At 42.7% G+C, this 24,377-nt stretch overlaps 1 protein-coding gene across 1 annotated transcript in view; it reads left to right on the top strand.

The window, feature by feature from the left end:
* Positions 1-3,420: 3,420 nt before the first annotated feature.
* Positions 3,421-24,377, top strand: part of fam83c (family with sequence similarity 83 member C) — a 45,498-nt gene continuing 24,541 nt past the window's right edge. Inside the window, exons 1-2 of the mRNA XM_059981205.1 lie at positions 3,421-3,957; positions 12,160-12,327. Of these exons, the coding sequence (XP_059837188.1) occupies positions 3,421-3,957; positions 12,160-12,327 (705 nt within the window). The remainder of the gene's footprint in view (positions 3,958-12,159; positions 12,328-24,377) is intronic.

Raw genomic sequence — 24,377 nt, forward strand, 5'->3', positions numbered from 1 at the left:
GGCTATAGTTTCCTTTCTTCTGCCTCTCTCCCTTCTTGAAGATCGGAGTGACATTTGCAATATGTCAGTGCATTGAGCTAATTCAAGGGAAAAACAATAACAGAGTAAAGAGTTAAGATTACAGAGGAAGTGCAGGCAGACGATGAAGGTAGGATGAGCTAGCTGAGGCTGTTCTCTATGGAGCGAAAGAAGATGAGAAGACCTCTACCACATGGGCCTTGCTCTCTTCACCTTGCTGCCACCAGGAAGAAGATATGGGAGCCTCAGGACTCACATCACCAAGTTCAGGAACAGGTATTACCCCTCAACCATCAGGCTCCTGAACCAGAGGGGATAACTTCACTCAAGTTCACCTGCCCAATCGTTGCAATGTTCCCACAACCAATGGAGTCATTTTCAAGGACCTCATCTCATGTTCTCAGTACTTATTGCTTACTTATTTATTATTGTTATTTCCGTCTTTTGTATTTACACAGTTTGTTTTCTGCACGCTGGTTGAATGCCCAGGTTGGGCATTCTTCCATTGATTCTGTTATGGTTATTATTCCATCGGTTTATAGAGTATGCCCACAAGAAAATGAATCTCAAAGTTGATCAGGGTGCTAAGTTGCTTTGGCACAAAGGGTATTGAGTCTATGTAAGGAGCTGCCAGAAGAAGTGGTAAAGGTGGATAAAATTACAATGTGATGGGTCCATAGATAGGAAAGGTAGATGGGCCAAATGCATGGAAATGGACTAACTCAATTAGGCAACATAGGTGAGTTGGGCCGAATGGACTGTTTCCATGCTGTATAACTTGATGAATTTTTATTTCCCCTCATGTCCCCTTTAAATCGTTCTACTCTCGTTTTACATCTCTGCCCTGTAACTTTACACTCCCCTACCCAGGGGAAAGGACTGTGACCTTTCACCTAATCAATATACCCCATGATTTTATAAACTTCTGTAAGGTCACTCTTCAGCCTCCTACGCTCGAAAAGAGGTCACAAACTATCCAACATCTCCTAATAACTCAAGCCCTCTCATCCCAGCAACAGCTTCTTCCTGTCCACCGACCAGATAATGAACCAATGAACGCTACCTCATTATTCTGCTCCTTTTGCACTACCTATTTAATTTTTATGTATATTTTCTGTAGATTATAATATATTTTAAGTATTGTACTGTTCTGCTGCTGTAAAACAACAAATTTTACAGCGTATGCCATTGATATTAAACACAATTCTGATCCTGATTTTGCACATTAGTTTTTTGTCAGTCTTTCTTCACATACAATTTTTCATAAATTCTAATGTATTTCTTTATTTTTAATGTAAATGCCTGCAAGGAATTGAATCACAGGGTAATATATGATAAAATATACATATTTTGATAACACATTTACATTAAACTTTGAATTAAGTCAAGTTTATTGACATATGCACGGGTACAGTGAGTTACAGATACAATGATGTAGCAACATCACAGATACGCAGGTGTAGACAACAGACCAAAAGTAAATTATACCTCAGTTCTTCAACACTGAAGAGAGAGGAGAAAAACAACAAAAACAAGACCACAGTGCAAAAAAGACAGAATCAGGGTCAAGTCAATTGTCACCGATCCCTCCCATCCACCCCACAATCTCCTTGACCCCTGACCATCGGGCTGGAGTTTCTGTAGCATTAGGACAAGAACTGTCAGGATGGGAAACAGTTTCTTCCCCCAGGCTGTGAGACTACTGAACTCCCTGCCACCACCTATGTCTCATCACATATGAAGCCCCAGTAATGTTTACTTTTTAACTTGTGACATGAATGCACCTTAGTATTTGCTAATTATTTGGTGGTAAACACGCACACAGCTGAATGATAAAAAGCTTGAAGTCCACATTAGTGGACTGTTGCTGAAGTTGGGTTTGGGTTGTGCAGATCATTGGGAGCTGCTTCTGAACTTGGTGATGTGAGCCTTGGTGATGCTGTCTGTACCTCATGTCCAAAGTTCGCAGTGAGAAAAGGTCACAGCCCAGATGGAAGGGATCCTTGATATTTCTTGAGGTCGAACCCCTTGTAGATCACAAACAGGAGAAACTCAACAGCTGCTGAAAATCCAAAGCAACTCACACAGGGTGCAGGAGGAACTCAGCAGGTCAGGCAGCATTGATGGAGATGAATAAACAGTCAACATTTCGGTTCAAGTCTCTTCTAGTGGACTGAAAATGAAGGGGGGGGAATGCCAGAATAAAATGGTGGGGGGAGGAGAAGGTGGACTAGCTAGAAGGTGATAGGTGAAGCCAAAGAGGCAGGTAGGTAGGAAAGGTAAAGGGCTGAGAGGATGGAATCTGATAGGACAGAAGAATAGACCGCAGGAGAAAGGGGAGGAGGAGGGGACCCCAGAGAGAGAAGATAGGCAGTATGATCTACCTTTGTAGATGCTCTGTGTGGTGGAGAGGCTGGTGCCTGGGAAGTGTCTACTATTCTCTCCAACTTCTTGTGTGCCTGTGCATTGGAACTGTACCCTCTCAAAATTATTCCCATCTGGATCTGGGCAAGCCATTGGCAAGTCCCAGGGGCCACCGTCAAGGTCACCATCCAGGACGATAGGTGCAGGAGGAAGTAGATCACTACAGCTCAGTGCAGGCCCTTTGGCCCACAATGTTGTGCTGACCTTTGAATTTATACTAAAATCAATCTACCCCTTCCCTGCCACATCGCCCTCTGGGATTCTACCATCCATATGCTTATCCAAATGTTTCTTAAATGCCTCTACTACCACCCCAGCAATGCATTCCACTCCTCATTCCCTGTGCAAGGAATGGACCTCTGACTCTGACATCCCGCTCTCCATTCCACCGATCACCTTAACATTAGGCCATCTCGTGGAGGCTAGGGGAAAATGTCTCCGTCTACGCCTCTTTTCATCCTGTACGCCTCTTCCAGGTCACATTTCATCTTCCTTTTTTCAAAAGAGGAACAGCCTAGCCCACTCAACCCATCCTCATGAGACGTGCTCTCTAATCCAGGCAGCCTCCTGGTCAAACTCCTCTGCACCCTCTCTGAAGCTCCCACATCCAGAACCGAACACAATACTCCAAGTGTGATCTAAACAGGCTTCTACAAGAGCTGCAACATTACCTCGTGGCCCTTGAATTCAATATCCCGAGCACTGAAGGCCTTCTTAACAACCCTGTCAACTTGTGCGGCAACTTTGGGGGATGTATGGACGTGGACTTGCATTCACATGGCACCCGATACGGTGGAGCCGTGCTTGAGATGCGATTGGCTGCTTGGGTAACAGGTGCAGGTGGGGCTCGGTGCAGCTCACAGCCATTGGTGGAGTTGCTGGATTCTGGAGACGCTCCGACAGGTAGTAACAGACTGATCACCTGTCGAGGAAGTGTCGGGGTGGGAAGCCCTGGATCAGGAGCCGCTGGTTTCCACGATGAACGTTAACGGTAAAACTACCGGTGATGCCACCTTGTTGCAGAAGCCCGCGTACCGCAAACCGCTGGGCAAACTGTGTCAGAGGCTAGAGGAAGTGAAATGTTCCTGGAGGCAGAGCTCCGCGCTGGAGCTCAGTCACAGCGAAGCGGCCAGACTGGCCACGGACGCGCTGCTGGAGTCCGGAGTCCCGGGTTACCAGCGAACGCTGGCTGCCGAGAGGGAGCTGGGTTTCCTGTCCCAGTTGGAGATCGACTACATCAGCCGGAGTGGAGCTGCCAGGCTGCCGAGCCCCACGGCGGAGCTCCGCGAAAGGGGCAACCGCCAGAGCTACTGCGAGGGGGACGAGGTGTCGGAGCTGACCTCGGCCACGTACTTCCCCGTGCAGACGGACTCGGAGGCGCCGCTCCTCGACCTGGGCTGGTCCAAACCCCCGAGAGCTGTCTGCCTGCCCTCCGAGTCCCAGATCATCTTCCAGAGGGATAGAAGCCACAGCATCAAGGACACCATCCGGAGCCTGCTGAACAAAGCCAGGACGGTAGGTGCACCGGAGAGTGGCAGACTTGCATTTATGTAGCACACAGCCAGCTCCCGGTCTGGCTTGGGTCTCGTAGATCATAGGACAGAGGAGCAGAATTCAGCCCATCGAGTCTGCTCCGCCATTCCATCATGGCTAATTTATTACCTTTCTGAACCCCAGTCTCCAGCTTCTCCCCGTAACGTTTGAGGCCCTGACTAATCAAGAACCTATCGACCTGCGGTTTAAGTATAATAAAACCACAAAGCTCTTTGGCCCATCGGGTGCATGTTGACTCTCACACCTGCCCCATTCCCCCTCTCCTGAATCAAAATCAGGTATATTATCACTGACTTCTAGAAGGTTTTACAAAGATATGTTCATTACAAAATACATTCTACAACAATCACAGAGACACCCACCACCCAGGACATGTCCTCTTCTCATTGCCACCATCAGGGAGGAGGTACAGGAGCCTGAAGACACCCACTCAACCATTCAGGTACAGCTTCATCCCCTCTGCCATCAGATTTCTGAACGGACAATGAACCCACTGCGTTGTTAAATCTTTTTGCACTATTAATTTAATTTGATTTTATATACATATTTTATTGTAATTTATAGTTTTTAAATTATTATTTATTACAATGTACTGCTGCTGCAAAACAACAAATTTTACAACCTATGCTGGTGATGTTAAACCCATTCTGAATAACACAATCACTAACGGAAAAATAAATTAAAATGTTCGCAACCCTGTTAAAGATTTTACCCCCTATCCCAGAACACCTCCATGGTACCCATGGACACCATGTGTTCCCTCTTCCGTGGTTACCCAGCCTCATACATACCCCTGGAACATCGCCAGTCGGTCCGATAGGCAGAACTATCTCCTGCCCACATCCACGGGTTTCCAGTTCCGGGAGCACCCCTCCTCGCTCCTCTCCTCACTGGCTGAAAAAATAATTGCTGTTTTGATGCAGCAGTAATTGTTTATTTTAAGATAGATAGATAGATAGATAGAACAAATAAAAAGGAATAGTGAAGTAGTGTTGATGGGTTCAATGTCCATTCAGAAGTCGGATGTCAGAGGGGAAGAAGCTGTTCCTGAATCACTGAATGTGTGCATTTAGGCTTCTGTACCTGCTCCCTGATGGTAGCAATGGGAAGAGGGCAAGACCCAGCTGGTGAGGGTCCTTTGTGATGGATGCCGCTTTCTTCAGTCACCACACCTTGAACATATCCTCAGTGGTGGGCAGGAGCTGGCTAAGTCTATGATCCTCTGAACCTTCTGCAGTCTTGCTGTCCCTGAAATGTTGAGTGTGTCTCCAAGCTCCTGTACCTCCTGGTTGATGGTAATAGTGCAAAGTTCTGGTGATGGGGGTTCTTAATGACAGATGCTGCCTTTCTGACTATCACTGTTTGGAGGTATCCTCATTGCTGGGGAAGATTGATGATTGATGATCTGGTTGATTGATTCATTGATCTGGCAGAGTTTACAAATTTCTGTAGCATTTTTCCAACACAGTGCATGGCCTGTCTGTACCAGATTGTGATGTAAGCAGTTAGATTGCTCTCCGCAGTACATCTGTAGAAATTTGCGAGAGTCTTCAGCGACATACTGAATCTCCTCAAACTCCTAATGAGATATAGACACTGATATAGAGATATAGCCTTCTTTGTAATTGCATCAATATATTAGGCCCAGGGTAGGTCATCAGAGATGCTGACATCCAGGAATTTGAAACTGCTCACCCTTTCTACTTCTGATCCTTTGGTGTGTGTGTTCTTCTCCTTTATGGTCCACAATCAATTCCTTGGTCTTACTGACACTGGGAGCAAAGTTGTTGCAGTGACATCACTCAACACGCTGATCTATCTCACTCCTGTACGCCTCCTCATCACCATCTGGAATTCTGCCAACAATAGTTGTGTCGTTGGCAGACTTATGAAAGGTATTTGATCTGTGCCTGCCCTCAGAGCCATGGGTGTACAGAGAGCTCTACAAAGCAGATTAAAGCTCTTCACTCAGCTAGTGTGACAATAATAAGCCAATGCCACTTGGGTAATTGACAGCGACTAATTAACCAGTCACCTTTGGGATGTGTGAGGAAACTAGAGCACCCAGAGAAAGAACACAGGATTGCAGGGAGGGCGTGCAAGGATAGGGGTTGAACCTGGAAATGCTGGAGATGAGAGGTCACAAATTTAACCGCATGTGTCACCATGTCATTCGGGTGCAGTTCTTCCCACAAATGAGCCCCTGCTGGACATTTTTTGAAAGGGTTTGAAAGTTCAAGGTAAATTTTATTATCAAAGTGCATGTGTGTCACCCTGAGATTAATTTTCCTGTGGGCACGCTCAATAAATCTATAGAATAGTAACTATATCTGATCAATGAAAGATCAACCAGAGTGCAGAAGACAGCAAACTGTGCAAATGAAAATATAAACAAATAGTGATAAGTAACAAGAACATGAGATAATGAGGTAAAGAGTCCTTAAAGTGAGATCATTGGTTGTGGGAACATCTCAATGATGGGGTAAGTGAATGTAGTTATCTCCCTTTGTTCAAGAGCCTGATGGTTGTGGAGTAGCAACTGTTCTTGAACCTGGTGGTGCAGGTCCTGAGGCTCTTGTACTTTCTACTTGATGGCAGCAGCAAGAAGAGAGCCTAGACTGGTTGGTGGGGTCCCTGATGATGGATGCTGCTTTCCCCGACAGCATTTCATGTAGATGTGCTCAATGATCAGGAGAGCTTTACCTGTGATGTACTGGGCCGAATCCCCTACCTTTTGTAGGATTTTCTGTTCAAAGGCACTGGTGTTCCCGTACCAGGCCGTGATACAGCCAGTGGGCATAGTGGACATAATCGCACTATAACATCAAGCCTCTTGCTCGGTAAGCTTTCCCAGTCTAAATCTGCAATTCCACAGCAACAGATCTCTGGAAGCATCTTCACTATGACTGTGGTGGATTTTGTGAAATCTGTGAACTTGTCAGGTCAGCATAAAAGGTCGTTGGCTGCAGTCTACAATCTCTGCAGGACTTACATGTGTCCAGGACAAAGAAGGGAGCGGGAAAATTTACCCACCCTACGAAACGTCTTTTCTAAAATCTCCCTTCTGAAAAGTGCTATAGGGCTCTTAAAACAAAAACTTCACACCATCTTAGAAGTTTTTTCTCTCAGGCAGTCAATCTGATTGACCATTCTAGTTAACCCCACCCCACCCCCTCTATTACCCCAGTCACTGCACTATAAATACTTTAAATCCCTTCTTATCATACTGTTTACATTGTAAATAGATGCGGGTATTTAGGCACGTTTTATTCCATAGCTATACTTTAACCTCTATATTTCATATGAAACTTTAATCTTTCGAATTGCTGAATGTTGCTTTTTGTTGTATGTCGCGCCAACACACCACAGAAAATTCCTAATGTGTATAAAATGTATATGATGAGTATCGATGATACTTCATCCTTGATTCGCTTTCACTGGTCGATTGGTGGACACATTCCAGATCATCATTTCACACCTTTGATAAATCGAGTTGCAAATTCTAGGCCTGTCTTGAACTGTAGACCAACCATTCCAGAAATTCAACATAATTGGAAACTCCACCATACGTTGACGTTGGAAAAAGCATGTGACGTACTGTATTCAAAAAATCTCCCTAATACATACTTCTCTCTGAATAGATTTGACTGTGATATCAACTCGTGGGATGAAAGAACTGAGGCTAATCAACAACTCCACCCACCACCACAACTGTATCATTTTCTGTCAGGCGATCTTTGTACAGTGCCTATAAAAAGTATTCACCCCCCCTTAGAAGTTTTCATGTTTTATTGTTTTACAAAAGTGGTTCACAGTGGATTTAATTTGACTTTTTTGACACTGATCAACAGAAAAGACTCTTTCATGTCAAAGTGAAAACAAATTTCCACAAATTTGTATAAATTTATTATAATTACCAAGCTCAAAATGTGTGTGTGTGTGTGTGTGTGTGTGTGTGCGCCTGTAACTCCTGACGGAGTCGTCATTATGACAAGCTTTTAGCACCGATCTTTTTGCTGATTGCTCATCGTCTTGGGCATAAGAAACCTGGCAGAACCCACCCCTCTCCAGGATTTTTTTACTAGGTTGAGTTGCTAGCTCGACACTCAACCCAGGCACGGATGGAGAGTGTGCAAGGGAGCCGGCCAGAGTCGAACTCGGGACCTCTGATCCCACTATGCCACCAGCCGGCGTTAAGCACAAAATAATTGTTGCATAATTACTCTCCCCTTTCAAGTCAGTATTTAGTAGATGCACCTTTAACAGCAATTACAGCCTTGAATCTGTGTGGAGTCTTTGCACATCAGGACACTGCAATTTTTCTCCATTCTTCTTTACAAAACTGCTCAAGCTCTGTCAGATTGCAAGGGGATCATGAGTGAACAGCACTTTTCGAGTCCAGGCACATATTCTCAATTGGATTGAGGTCTGGCCACTCCAGGACATTAACTTGGTTGTTTTTAAGCCATTCCTGTGTAGCTTTGGCTTTCTGCTTAGGGTAATTTTCTTGCTGGAAAACAAATCTTCTCCCAAGTCACAGTTCTCTTGCAGACTGCATCAGGTTTTCCTCCAGGATTTCCCTGTATTTTGTTGTGTTTGTTTTACCCTTTACATTCACAAGCCTTCCAGGGCCTGTTGCAGTGAAGTATCCCCACAGCATGATTTATGGTAGGGATGGTGTGTTTTTGATGATGTGCAGTGTTTCACTAACAGCAAACATAGTGTTAGTTTGATGACCAGAAAGCTCAGTTTTGGTTTCATCCTTCTTCCAACTGCTTTCAGAGTCTCCCACATGCCTTCTGACAAACTCCAGCCGAGATTTCATGTGAGTTTTTCCCACAGTGGCTTTCTCTTTGCACTCTCCCACAAAGCTGTGACTCTCTCCCATCTCAGCCAGAGTTGTCATAGGTCTCTTGTTGGCCTCATTCACCCTTTTTGCACGGTCACTCAGCTTTTGAGTGCCGCCTGCTCCAGGCAGATCTACACCTGTGCCATATTCTTTTCATTTCTTGATGATTGACTTCACTGTACTCCAAGGGATAGTCAGCGACTTGGAAATTCTCTTGTATCCATCTCCAGACTTGTACTTTTCAATAACCTGAGTTGTTTGGAGCATTTTTTTGTCTTTATGGTGTAATTTTTGCCAGGATATTGACTTACCAGCAGTTGGACCTTCCTGATACAGGTGTATTTTTACTACAATCAATTGAAACACCTTGACTGCACACAGGTATCCAAAAACAGAACTCCATTTAAGTAAATACATGACTTCTAAAATCTATTGGCTGCACCAGTGATATTTGGTGTGTCATATTAAAGGGGTGAATACTTATGCAAACAATTATTTTGTGTTTTATATTTGTAATTAATTTATATCACTTTGCAAAGATCTGTTTTCACTTTGACACAAAGGAGTCTTTCTGTTGATCAGTGTCAAAAAAAGCCAAATTAAATCCACTGTGATTCAATGTTGTAAAACAATAAAATATGAAAACTTCCAAGGGGAGTGGGGTGAATTTTTTTATGGCACTGTATATAAAGCTATATTATATTTTTTATTATTGTGTTTTTTTATCTTCTTTTTATGCTGCATTGGATTTTGAGTAACAATTATTTTGTTCTTTACACTTGCGTACAGGAAAGAACCTAAAACAATCTTGAATCTTGAACCTTGAATTTCTTAGCAACTTCCTCAAGCAATGAGGTTCCCAACCTTTTCTAAGCCATGGACCCCTACTATTACTTATTGGATGTTGAAAGTCCTCCATAGAGTGGATGTGGAGGGGATGGTGGGGGAGTCTACGACTAGAGGACACAGCCTCAGAGTAGAGGGGCATCCCTTTAGAATGGAGATGGGGAGGAATTTCTGTAGCCAGAGAGTGGTGGATCTGTGGAATGTGCTCCCAGGTGGGTGTAGAGGCCAAGTCATTGGATATATTTAAGGCAGGGGTTGATATATTCTTGATTAGTCAGGGCGAAACACTCTGTTTGCCTGTGGTGCCTCTTTCAATGAACTACGCACTTGCACCCCAGGTTCCTCTATCCTATAATACTCCCTACACCCTGTGGTGTAAGCCCTGCATTAGTTTCACTTCCCAAAGTCCAACGCGGCGCGGTCATCTGTACTGAAACCCGTTAGCTAGTCCTCAGCCTATCTGATCAAGACCACAATCTCCTCCTCACTATCAACGATACACAGAGAGTGATGGGTGGGTGAACTCCCTGCCGGGGGTAGTGGTAGAGGCAAATACATTAGGGACACTTAAGAAAACCTTAGATCAGCAGATGGATGGTAGGAAAATGGAGGGTTATGTAGGAAGGAAGGGTTTGATTGATCTTAGAGTAGGTTAAAAGGTTGTCACAACATTGTGGGCTGAAGGGCCTGTACTGTGTTGTACTGTTCTATGATCTATGGTCTATTGTGTCATGTCACAGTTTATCAAATCATTTGTACAAATAATGAATAACAAGGGTCCTTGCCAGACACTTACATTCCATTGCATTCTTACCAAAGGCCACGAGGAGAAACGTGAACTTTATAGAGTGTGGGAAGGAAAGGGACAAGGTGGGGGCGGGGACAAGGGAGATGGTGGCAGAAACTTGGTGTGGTTCAAAGACCGTTCTCTGCTTCAAAGAGAATAAAATCCATCGAGAGTTTCTCTGTGTTGCTGCAGTTGTCTTATCGTTGCTGCCTTGTTTAGTTTTCAAATGGACAGACCCAATTTTGTTCCAGATACACAGTTGGAAGCTATTCAGAAACATAGAACTTAGAGAGTTCTCCCAGAGAGTTGTGGGGGTCTGGAATGCACTGCCTCGGAAGACGGTGGAGGCCAATTCTCTGGATGCTTTCAAGAAGGAGCTAGATAGATATCTGATGGATAGGGGAATCAAGGGATATGGGGACAAGGCAGGGACTGGGTATTGATAGTGAATGATCAGCCATGATCTCAGAATGGCGGTGCAGACTTGAGGGGCCGAATGGCCTACTTCTGCACCTATTGTCTATTGTCTATTGTAGGACATTGCAGCACAGTACAGGCCCTTCAGCCCACAATGTTGTGCTGACCCTTTTAACCTACTCTTTAAGATCAATCTAACCCTCCCCTCCTGCATAGACCTTCATTTTTCTATCATCCATGTGCTTTACTAAGAGTCTTTTAAATGTTACTAATGTATCTGCCTCTTTCTCCACCCTGCAGAGTCCATGTGTATAAGATCTACTCTCTGTGTAAAAAATCCACCTCTGACAACCCCCCCCCCCCCATACTTTCCTCCAGTCACCTTAAAATTATAACCCCTCATATTAGCCATTTCCACCCTGGGGAAAAGTCTCTGGGTGTGCACTCAATAAAGGTTTATTTAAGAGTCCTAATGAAGGGTCTTGGCCCGAAACATCAACTGTTTATTTCGCTCCATAGATGCTGCCTGACCTGTTGAGTTCCTCCAGCATTTTGTGTGTGTTACTAAAAATTTTATTGCTGGCTACATTGCAGAAGACACTTCTACTTTCAGTAATAATATTTTTCTTTCACCAGAAGAACATACAGATATTAGAAGGATGCAATACTGAGGCTATATAAAGCATTGGTCAGACCACAGATGGAGTGTTGTGAGTAGTTTTGAGCCTGTTATCTAAGAAATGGTGTGCTGGCGTTGGAGAGGGTTCAGAGGAGGTTCACGAGCATGACCCTGGGAATGGAAGGGTTAGCATGTGAGAAGTGTTTGGTAGCTCTGGGCCTGTACTTGCTGGAGTTTAGAAGAATGAGGGAGATCTTATTGAAATCTATCGAACATTGAATGGATAGAATGGATATGGAGAGGATGTTCCTATAATGGGAGAGTCTAGGACCACAGGGTAGAGCCTCAGAATAGAGGGACAACCCTTTAGAACAGAGATGAGGAGGCATTTCTTTGGCCAGAGGGTGGTGAATCTGTGGAATGCATTGCCACAGACAGCTGTGGATGTCATGTCTTCGGGTATATTTAAAGTGGGGATTGATAGGTTCTGAGTTAGTCATGGTGTCAAAAGTTAGAGGGAGAAGCAGGAGAATAAATCAGCCATGACCGAATGGTGGAGCAGAGTCGATGGGCCGAATGGCCTACTTCTGTTCCCATGTCTTATCACCTTAATATAACAATGTCTTCCCTTTCTGTCGTCCTCAGCTCATTGCGATTGTGATGGATTTGTTCACTGACATAGACATACTCTGTGATTTGCTGGAAGCTTCCAACAAACGAAAAGTCCCTGTCTACCTACTGCTGGATGAAAGTAACCTGGAGCATTTTATATCAATGTGCGATGAACTCGACATCCAAAAGGAACACATTAAGGTAAGCTGCTGAGTTGGCTGCTTTGTGCAAGTGGGCGGTTCAAAGGTCAAAGGAAATTCACTGTCAAAGTACATATAGGTCACCATATACTATTTTGAGATTAATCCTTTCTGTGCATTAACAGTAGAACAAAGAACTACAATAGCATCAAAGAAAAATCTGACTTAGAACCAACAAACTGAGCAAATAATAATAATAATAATAAATATCACTGAAATGGCAGAAGAGATAAAAAACAAAATTGAAACTATAAGAGCTTTCCTAACTGAGTATAAAAAGTGAGTATGAAAAGCAAGAAAGTTAAGAGAAAAACTAAGAAAATACTGAGGAAATATAAGGTCCATGCAAGATACGATCAGCCTAACGAAAGCATGATAGAGTTTATGAAATAAAAGCTTGGTGCATACAAAGCCAGACTAACTGGATACATGAAATGCACCGGACAAAGAAAACAGAATTATCAGTTCAGAAGGAATGAAAATGGCTCCTACAGGATATTGAAACTAAATCCAATGCACAAAATCCTCAGCAACCCAAGCACAGAGTTACCAGCAAAAACAGAGATAAGCAGTTTTGGTCTAATATCCAGTCAAACGGGGTTACACACAATCAACATGCCAGCTGCATTCGGGAGGGAAAAGAACGCAGTCACACGATTGAAGAAATGCAAACACCTGATGTTACAATGGACATGCTGAAAGATGTTACAAAAGATGCCCACAACTGGAAAAGTACCAGTAGTGATAGTATTGATAATCATTAGCATAAAAATTACTTGCCTTCATCTGTACCTGTTAATATATATCAATAATTTTCTTGAAAAAGTGCCTGAACTTTGAGAGAAGATAAAAGATATCTCTTACCTAAAGGAGGGATCACAAAAGATCCATCAAAATGTCATCCTATTACTTGTTTAAAAACTATATTTAAAATTGTAACATCATGTAGCTTATAATTAATCACCACTCTCTTAGACAACCACAATATACTTACAGAAGAGCAGAAAGGATGTTGTAAGGATATGAAAGGATGTAAAGAACAACTGATAATAGTTTCTGTAATTCTAAATCAAGCCCAGTGGAAAAGTAGAAATATTTCATGTTGTTATATTGACTACTGAAAGGTGTTTGACTGTCCCACACTCATGGTTAATAGAAGTTGTTAAGATATATAAATGACACCCAGTATTGTGAAATTTCTACAACATCTAATGAAGCATTGGCATACTGTACTCATCCTATCTATTATCAACCAAAAAGAACAACCACCGTTATCAAAATAAACCGAGGCATTTTCCATGGCGACTCCCTAAGCCCACTATGGTTTGTCTCGCTTTAAACCTGCTGTCTAATTTACTGAATTGGGACAAAGATAGGATATCAAGCACAGACAACCAAACAAATTATATTTTGGCACACCACCTGTACATGAACGATTTGAAAATATACGCTCCTTCATTAGTAAAGCTAAAGCAATTAATTCAAGTAGAACTAATTTCTAAAGGTATAAACATGAACTTTGAACTAGATAAATGCAGAACGCTAAACAAAGAAAAGTGTAAGTAGAGCGTAAATCAGAGAAGCAGGATACAAAACAACTGGTGGATGAACAAGAAACCCGTAAGTATCTGGGATATCAATAAGGAAATAGATCATAGTGTGATAAAGGAAAGCTCAACGGAATTTACTTCAAGGCTTAAGAAAATCTGCCAAACAGAGCTCAATAGTAAAAATATAACAAAGGCAACAAACACTTTTGCTACACCCATATTAATGTAGTGTTTTGGCATAAAATCTTGGTCCAAAACTGCACTGGAAAATTTACAAAGAAAAATAAAAATTGAAATGATAAATTTTAGAAAACATTGTATTAATTCAAATGCAATTAGGTTAACATTACCGAGAACAGGAGGAAGAGGAATAACAAACATAAAAAGTTACACAACATTCAGATAAAGCTTCTAAGGGTATGCTTTCATCAATGAAAGCAGGATTCAGCATTCCACGCAAGCGTATGAAGTTCTGATAAGAAGTACACAACACTAAACTTAAATGAAAGCACAACACAGAAAAATTAATAAATTATCAAAGGTAATCCGACCATCCGACCATCCAAATCATGCTCTCGTATCATTGGGAAGGAGGTACAGGAGCCTCAGGTCCCACACCACCAGGTTTGGGAACAGTTTTACCCATCAATCGTCAGGCTCCTGAACCAGTGTGGATAACTTCTCTCGCCTCAACTCTGAACTGATTCCAGAACCTATGGACTTGGCAGGGATGTGGGAACCAGAGTGAAGGGACTCAGGATGGGACGGGTGGTAAAAAATTAAAGGTAAAGGTTAACCAATGGAAGAACATGACCCTCCATGGAAGACATCCCCACGATCTGAGCCAATTAGATGTCGATGAGGAAGCGTTGATCGCCTGGCTGAGAGTTGGAGACCTCCCCCCGAAACAGAAGGGATCCTTGGGGCAATATAGGACCAGGTGGTGAACAGAAAAAGTTATCAAGAGTATATAGTGAAAGACCAACAAACTCAAGATGATAAATGCAGTAAATAAGAGAAACCAGAAACAATCCAACACATTCCAGGATCCTGTAGCAGTTTAACTCAATCTGATTACTGACACAGGCACAATCAAGTGACAAACATCCTTCACCAAAATCTTGCTTTAAAATATAACCTCATAAGAGACACCATACTTTACTATAAATACAAGCCTGGTCAGGTTTTTGGAGTCAGAGTACTACATGTTACATTACAACTGATCTGTTATTACAGATAGGACAATACATAATAATGGTCCGGATATAATAATACAGGATAAACAAGCAAGAATAACTTTCTTAATAGATCTAGCCATTCCAAACACACATAACATACAGAAATCAATAAGCAAAAACATTATAAATATGCTGAGTTAAAAGCGGAATTAGAAAGACTATGGAACATGAACTGGGTAGAGGATACGCTGTTCCGATAGTAATATCGGCAACTGGTATTGTCCCAAAGTCACCACACAATAGCATTAAATAATCATGCCTGCACAGTGATATTTATGTGAATCTTCAGAAATCTACTAGAATAGTCCAAGCATTTCTACGGTTGGCAAATGAGCATGCTTGGCTATGACCGGTTCTCAGGTTTTACCAGCTTGAGCTGAGAAAAACTAAATAATAGTTATACAGCCCAGCCTATCACAGGCAAAGCCCTCCCTACCACTGACACATCTACAAGTCATGCAGCCACGAGAGAACGGCATCCGACCATCCAAATCATGCTCTCGTATCATTGGGAAGGAGGTACAGGAGCCTCAGGTCCCACACCACCAGGTTCGGGAACAGTTTTACCCATCAATCGTCAGGCTCCTGAACCAGTGTGGATAATTTCTCTCGCCTCAACTCTGAACTGATTCCAGAACCTATGGACTTGGCAGGGATGTGGGAACCAGAGTGAAGGGACTCAGGATGGGACGGGTGGTAAAAAATTAAAGGTAACGTGCAGTCAGAGTGTCAGGAAGGGCAGGCAGGTGATGGGACTTTGTCGCAGCCAACAGGGTGAGTATCAACTCATTAGGGATGCAGAATCAGAAAGGACAGCAAATACAGTACTCAAGGTGTTGTATCTAAATGTGCATAGTATAAGAAATAAGGTGGATGATCTTGTTGCAATATTACAGATTGCCAGGTATGATGTTGAGGCCATCACTGAATCGTGGCTGAAGGACGGTTGTAGTTGGGAACTGAATGTCCAAGGTTACACGTTGTATCAGGGGGATTGGAAGGTGGGCAGAGGGGGTGGTGTGGCTCTGCTGGTAAAGAATAGCATCAAATCAGTAGAAAAATGTGACATAGGATCAGAAGATGTTGAATCCTTGTGGGTTGAGTTAAGAAAGTGCAAGGGTAAAAGGATGTTGATGGCAGTTATATTCAGGCCTCCCAACAGTGGCTGGGAGGTGGACCACAGGTTACAACAGGAATTAGAAAAGGCCAGTCAAAAGGGCAATGTTGTGGTAGTCATGGGAGGTTTTAACATGCAGTTCAATTGGGAAGATCAGGTTGGTAATGGATCTCAAGAGATTGAGTTTGTTGAATGCCTAAGAGACGGCTTTTTAGAGCAGTTTGTCATTGAGCCCACTAGGGGATCAGCTATACTGGATTGGGTGTTATATAATGAATCAGAGACACTTGGGGAGCTTAAGATAAAAGAACCCTTAGGAACCAGTGATCACAATATGATTGAGTTCAACTTGAAATTTGATAGGGGGAAAGTAAGGTCTGATGTAGCAGTATTTCAGTGGATTAAGGGAAATTACAGTGGTATGAGAGAGGAGTTGACCAAAGTAAATTGGAAGGAGCTGCTGGCAGGGATGTCTGCACAGCAGCAATGGTGTGAGTTTCTGGGAAAAATGAGGAAAGTTCAGGACATGTGTAATCCAAAAATGAAGAAATACTCAAATAGTAAAATAGTACAACCATGGCTGACAAGGGAAGTCAAAACTACTGTAAAAGCAAAAGAAAGAGCACACAAGAAAGCAAAAATTAGTGGGAAGATAGAGGATTGGGAAGTTTTTAAAATCCAACAGAGAACAACTAAAAAATTCATTAGAAGGGAAAAGATGAAATATGAAAGCAAGTTAGCAAATAATATCAAAAGTTTTTTTGTAATAGTAAAAGTTTTTTCAAGTATATTAAAAATAAAAGAGAAATGAAAGTGGATATAGAACCCCTAGAAAATGAGGCAGGAAAAATAATAACAGGGGACAAGGAGATGACTGATGAACTAAATGAGTATTTTGCATCAGTTTTTAATGTGGAAGACACTAGCAGTGTGCTTGATATTGTGTGTGAAGGAAGAGAAGTGAGTGCAGTTACTGTTACAAGACAGAACGTGCTCAAAAAGCTGAAAGACCTAAAGGTACATAGTCACCTGGACCAGATGAACTGCACCCCAGGGTTCTGAAAGAGGTAACATTAGAGATTGTGGCGGCATTAGAAATGATCTAATCTGTAGTGGCATTAGCTAAGGTAATACAAAGTCAGCATGGTTTCCTTCAGGGAAAATCCTGCCTGGCAAACCTGTTGGAATTCTTTGAGATTACAAGAAGGATGGATAAAGGGGGAGTAGTGGATGTTGTATATTTAGACTTTCAGAAGGCCTTTGACAAGGGGCCACACATGAGGCTGCTTACAAAGTTAAGAGCCCATGGTATTACAGGAAAGTTACTAACATGGTTAGAGCATTGGCTGATTGGTAGGAGGCAGAGAGTGGGAATAAAAGGATCCTTTTCTGGTTGGCTGCCAGTGACTAGCGGTGTTCTGCATGGGTTGGTGTTGGGACCACTTCTTTTTATGTTGTATGTAAATGATTTAGATGATGAAATGGATGGGTTTTTTGCCAAATTTGCAGATGACATGAAGATTGGTGGAGGAGCAGGTAGTGTTGAGGAAACAGGTAGGATGCAGAAGGATTTAGACAGATTAGGAGAATGGGCAAGAAAGTGGCAATTGAAGTGCAATGTTGGAAAATACATGGTCATGCACTTTGGTAGTAGAAATAAATGTGTGGATTATTTTCTAAACAGGGCAAAAATCCAGGAATCTGAGATGCAAAGACACTTGGGAGTCCTTGTGCAGAACACCCTGAAGGTTTAACTTGCAGATTGAGTCGGCGGTGAGGAAGGCAAATGCAATGTTAGCATTCATTTCAAGTGGTCTAGAATACAAGAGCAGGGATGTGATGCTGAGGCTTTATAAGGCACTGGTGAGGCTTTACCTTGAGTATTGTGAACAGTTTTGGGCCCCTCATCTTAGAAAAGATGTGCTGGCATTGGAGAGGGTCCAGAGGAGGTTCACAAGGATAATTCCAGGAATGAGAGGGTTATCATATGAGGAACGTTTGATGGCTCTGGGTCCCTACTTGCTGGAATTCAGAAGGATGAGGGGGATCTCATTGAAAATTTTCGAATGTTGAAAGGCCTAGACGTAGTAAATGTGGAAAGGATGTTTCCCATGGTGGGGGAGTCTAGGACAAGAGGGCACAGGCTTAGGATAAAGGAACGCCCTTTTGAAACAGAGTTGCAGAGAAACTTCGTTAGCCGAAAGGTGGTGAATTTGTGGAATTTGTTGCCACATGCAGCTATGGAGGCCAGATCATTGGGTGTATTTAAAGCAGAGATTGATAGGTTCTTGATTGGACATGGCATCAAAGGTTACGGGGAGAAGGTTGGGAACTGAGGTTGAGGAGGAGATAGAAAAGGATCAGCTATGATTGAATGGCGGAGCAGACTCGATGGACCAGGTGGCCTAATCCTGCTCCTATGTCTCATGGATTCACTTTCAAGTACTCTACAACTCATGGTCTCAGTATTATCTATAAATCTATCCATTTATCTATCTGTCTATCTATCCATCTATCTATATACCTATTTATCTCTTTATATTAGTTGCATGATTTGTCTTATAACCGTATAACAATTACAGCACGGAAACAGGCCATCTCGGCCCTTCTAATCCATGCTGAACACTTACTCTCACCTAGTCCCACCTACCTGCACTCAGCCCATAACCCTCCATTCCTTTCCTGTCCATATACCTATCCAATTTTTTTTAAAAATGTCTTCTTTTGTACATTGGTTATTTGTCAGTTTCTTTATGGATAGTTTTTTTAATAAATTCTATTGTATTGCTTTATTTTCCTGTGTATGCCCAAAAGAAAATGAATCTTGTGGCAGTTTATGGTGGCATATTCTGTGATCTTCGATATATGTCATGAAATTTGTTGTTTTGCAGCAGCAGTCCAGTACAATACATTAAAACTTACTACAAATTACAGTAAGAAATATTTTTAAATAAATAAATAGTACAAACAGAGAGCAAAGTAGTGAGGTAGTGTCAGTTAATGACTCATTTAGAAATCTGATGGCAGTGGGAAAGAAGCTGTTCCTAAAATACTGTGTGTGGATCTTCAGGCTCCTGCACCTCCTCCTTGCTGGTAGCAAAGAGAAGAGGGCATGTCCGGGGTGTTGAGGTTCCTTAGTCATGGGTTCACTACGTGTGGCAATTGTAAACCATACCTCTGTCAGTTCCCATTCCACTTTTACTCAAGATCCTCTGAACCTCAATCATATCTTGCATTGCAAACATTTAAAAGCAAGTCCCCTTTACCACTTGGTACCTGGAACTAGTGCAGGGCTGAATTCTTTTCCATAGGCCCTGGCAGATATATTTAAAATGTCGGTATCTACGGGTGAGGTGCCGGAGGATTGGAGGACAGCTCATGTTGTTCCGTTGTTTAAAAAAGGCTCTAAAAGTAATCCGGGAAATTATAGGCTGGTAGTAGGTAAATTATTGGAAGGAGTACTAAGAGATAGGATCTACAAGTATTTGGATAGACAGGGACTTATTAGGGAGAGTCAACATGGCTTTGTGCGTGGTAGGTCATGTTTAACCAATCTATTAGAGTTTTTCGAGGAAGTTACCAGGAAAGTGGGTGAAGGGAAGGCAGTGGATGTTGTCTACTTGGACTTCAGTAAGGCCTTTGACAAGGTCCTGCATGGGAGGTTAGTTAGGAAGATTCAGTTGCTAGGTATACATGGTGAGGTAGTAAATTGGATTAGATATTGGCTCAGTCGGAGAAGCCAGAGAGTGGTCGTGGAGGATTGCTTCTCTGAGTGGAGGCCTGTGACTAGTGGTGTGCCACAGGGATCAGTGCTGGGTCCATTGTTATTTGTCATCTATATCAATGGTCTGGATGATAATGTGGTAAATTGGATCAGCAAATTTGCTGATGATACAAAGATTGGAGGTGTAGTGGACAGTGAGGATGGTTTTCAAAGCTTGCAGAGGGATTTGGACCGGCTGGAAAAATGGGCTGAGAAATGGCAGATGGAGTTTAATACAGACAGGTGTGAGGTATTGCACTTTGGAAGGAAAAACCAAGGTAGAGCATACAAGGGGTAAATGTTAGGGCACTGGGGAGTGCAGTAGAACAGGGGGATCTGGGAATACAGATACAAAATTCCCTAAAAGTGGCGTCACAGGTAGATAGGGTTGTAAAGAGAGCTTTCAGTACATTGGCCTTTATAAGTATTGAGTATAAGAGTTGGAATGTTATGGTGAGGTTGTATAAGGCATTGGTGAGACCAAATTTGGAGTGTTGTGTGCAGTTTTGGTCACCTAATTACAGGAAGAATATTAATAAGGTTGAAAGAGTGCAGAGAAGGTTTACAAGGATGTTGCCGGGACTTGAGAAACTGATTTACAGAGAAAGGTTGAATAGGTTAGGACTTTATTCCCTGGAGCGTAGCAGAATGAAGGGTGATTTGATAGAGGTGTATAAAATTATGATGGGTATAGATAGAGTGAATGCAAACAGGCTTTTTCTACTGAGGCCAGGGGAGAAAAAAACCAGAGGTCATGGGTTAAGGGTAAAGCGGGAAAAATTTAAAGGGAACATTGAGGGGGGGCTTCTTCACGCAGAGAGTGGTGGGAGTGTGGAATGAGCTGCCAGATGAAGTGGTGAATGCAGGCTCATTTTTGACATTTAAGAAAAACTTGGACAGGTACATGGATGAAAGGTGTATGGAGGGATATGGGCCAGGGTGCAGGTCAGTGGGACTAGGCAGAAAAATGGTTCAGCACAGCCAAGAAGGGCCAAAAGGCCTGTTTCAGTGCTGTAATGTTCTATGGTTCTAAAGCACCATGGTATTTATACACCAGTGTGTTTTTAGATGAGCTGAACAAGAAAACCGTGTTATTGTTAACCAGTTTGCATATGGTGTTCAGTTTGTTACGTGTTCAGATGTGATGTCAAATAACATGAAAGGCACACCCTTCTTCCCCTTTTCTCCCAAATTCATTTGCATATATGTGGCCAGTACCTGCCAAACATGCCAAAATATTCCTTTACGATACAAGGCACACAGGCTACATCAGTGTAGCCTGTGCAACGGGTGTCGAACAAGACTCATTTTACTGGAGCTCTCAAACCACAAACGGTTAGCACCAACTGCCATAATTCCGATCTCCTTTGTTCCAATGTGTCGATCCATGACCTCTTCTGGTGCCAAGATGAGGCCACCCTCAGGGTGGAGGAGCAAAACCTGATATTCTGTATGGGTAGCCTCCAACCTAATGGCATGAATATAAATTTCTCTTCTGGTGAATTAATTTCACCACCACCGCCTCTGTTCCCCACTCTAACCTTTTACCTCTTCTCACCTACCTATTACTTCCCTCTGGGTCCCCTTCTTCCCTCTCTCCTATTGTCCATTCTCCTCTCCTATCTGAAATTTTTTCTTCTCCAGCCCTTGACCTTTCCCACCCACCTGGCTTCACCTATCACCGTCCAGCCAGCCTCCTTCCCATCTCACCACTTCTTTATTCTGACATCTTCCCCCTTCCTTCTTGGCCCCGAAGAAGGGTCGAAACATTGACTGTTTACTCTTTTCCGTAAATGCTGCCTGACCTGCTGAGTTCCTCCAGCATCTCGTTTGTGTTACTTTGGATTTCCAGCATCTGTAGACTTCCTCATGTTAATGGTTAGGACAGGCCCTCTTCCCATTACAACCATTGAGGAGGAGGTACAGGAGCCCGAAGGCATATACTCAGTGTTTTAGGAGCAACTTCTTCACCCTGTCATCAGATTTTTGAACGCATTGTGAACACAACCTCACTTTTTTCCTCTCGTTTTGCACTACTTATTTATATAATATACACATATTTCTTATTGTAACTTAATTTTTTTTTGCGTATAGCACTGTACAGGGGCCACCCAAACCAACAAACTTCACAACATGCATAACTGATAATAAACCTGACTCTGCTTCTGATTGTGTCTCCTTCCTGAAGCAAGACTCCGGAGCTAATTAGGATGTGGTGTAAGGGTTTGGGAGGTCTATTATATGGTGTTATCTATAATTTTTACTCATGTGTTAATTGCCAACAATGTAATCTCACTCTCTTTGTACTATTATGACTGTTATGTATCTGTTTTTTGGAAAATTCGATAAAAAGATTGAAAAAGAAAGAAAGGATGCGGCGCTGTCATTTTTCCCTCCCAGTCTCCTGTTAACTGTAACCAGGTCCTTCCCCCATACTCTGCTCAGTTAGACTGAGTGGATGGTGCAAGAGGCTGATACTATTGCAGATATGTCTTGGACTTATTGAAGTTTTCCAGGTGGGAGGCAGGTATGCATGCAACACCATGCATTTCTGGGTTAACACGTCTTCCCAATGCTGCAAAATCCCAAACATGCTTTGATCAGAGTTGTTTTAACTGGGCTGAAACACCGTTCCTGATGTTTGAGCACTCCTATGGAGGCTGAAGGTTAGCATTACATTATCCATGGTCAATCTTTTTCTGTACCTCACAACTATGTTTTAGCAATTTTTGTCAAAGGCTGTCCTATTCCTAGACTTTCAAGTACTGGTAATCCAAAAGATCTGCAGAATCTTGGCTCTTTTTTTTTGTGTTCAAACTGTTACGAACCCCGTAACTGGGTCACTTACCAGCAAAGATAGAGAGGTCCGTTGAAGTCTGATGGTACTATTTTTAACAGTATTTATTAGTAAAAATACACAAAAATAATATCAATGCAACCATACAGATAATATACGTCGTCAATACTAAATCTAAAAGTGCGGGTATAATAATAATCAATAAGAAATAAGCTCTATCGTTGTCTAGGGGATAATGTATTGTCCGATGGAAATATAAAAGTCACTCAGTTCATTCAGGCTGCAGCCTTTGGTTGGAGTCAAGAGAGAGATTTTTAGAAACTTGCCAGCTTTTCCTTTTTATGATTTCGATCCTTCAAGAGTCCCGTTGGTGTGGCTGGTCACTTGTGGCCTCTCCTTTAGCTAAAGCCGTTCTTCCGTGGTAAGGCCCCAATCCCAGGCAAGGGAAGGACACACACAAGCTCCCCACTAGCTGTCGCTATTAAATACTGTCACGGGATTTCTAGCGTTTCTGCTGGGGCGTCTGAAGGGGTCGTTCCCCAGACCCTCTTTTATCCTGACTCACGGGGTCTCAGATGTCAATCAGGTTGGGATGATGCAATCCCTCAACCAGCCCACTCTGGTCATCCCCTGAGGGGCTTCAATGAATAGTACAGTACTCAATACACAATTCCATCTCCAAGAGACAATAGCCGTTATCAGTGGTTTTGTTTCGCTGAGGCCAGGATACATTCCAAACCTTGTGGATTCTCTCTCATTTCCTGGGTCCCAGACCCGAATTAATAGCGATCTTGCAATTCTCCAAAAGGAGGGGGCTACTTTGTACCCTTCGGCCCCTCAGAGTTGTGGCACATTCGTAACAAAAGTTTGAAGTGAATTTATTTCTCAAGTACGTAAATGTCCACTGTATACTAACTCTGAGACTCGTTTTCTTGCCAGCATTAACAGTAAATACACAGAAACACAATAGAATCAATGAACAAGGTGGACAAACACAGAGCAAGATGGACAAACAACTGATGTGCAAAAACAACAAACTGTGCAAATACAAAGGGGAAAAATAATGAATAATTAAACAATAAATATTGAGAATGAGGTAAAGAGTACGTAGGCTGCGGGAACAGTTCAGCGATGGGGCAATGAAGTTGAGTGGTTCAAGAGCCTGATAGTTGAGGGTTATAACTGTTCCTGATTCTGGTGGCGCAGGCACTGAGCTTTTTGTATCTTCTTCCTGATGGCAGCAGTGAGAAGAGAGCATCCTTGATAATCTGCTTTCTAATTGTGTAGAAGTCGTGTTGAATTTCTGTTTCTCTTGCGAATGTTGCTCTCCTGACCATTTGCAGCTGTAATGCTGCTGCAAGTCCATTGTTCTTTGCACCTGACCAGACCTGTCCGATTCAGGTTCATTGATCACATGTGCATCCAAACTCTCAGTGAGATACGTAGTCTGCGTTAACAACCAGCACATCCGGAGGCTGCAGGCGTTGCCACACGTTCCGGTGCCAACATGTCCACAACGCTCGGCAGAACAACACAAGCCACAACAGCAAGGTAACACCCGCCCACTCCCACACACACTCAGGCCT

Source organism: Hypanus sabinus, chromosome 9 (genome assembly GCF_030144855.1).
Source record: "Hypanus sabinus isolate sHypSab1 chromosome 9, sHypSab1.hap1, whole genome shotgun sequence".
In the NCBI taxonomy this organism is placed as follows: Eukaryota; Metazoa; Chordata; class Chondrichthyes; order Myliobatiformes; family Dasyatidae; genus Hypanus; species Hypanus sabinus.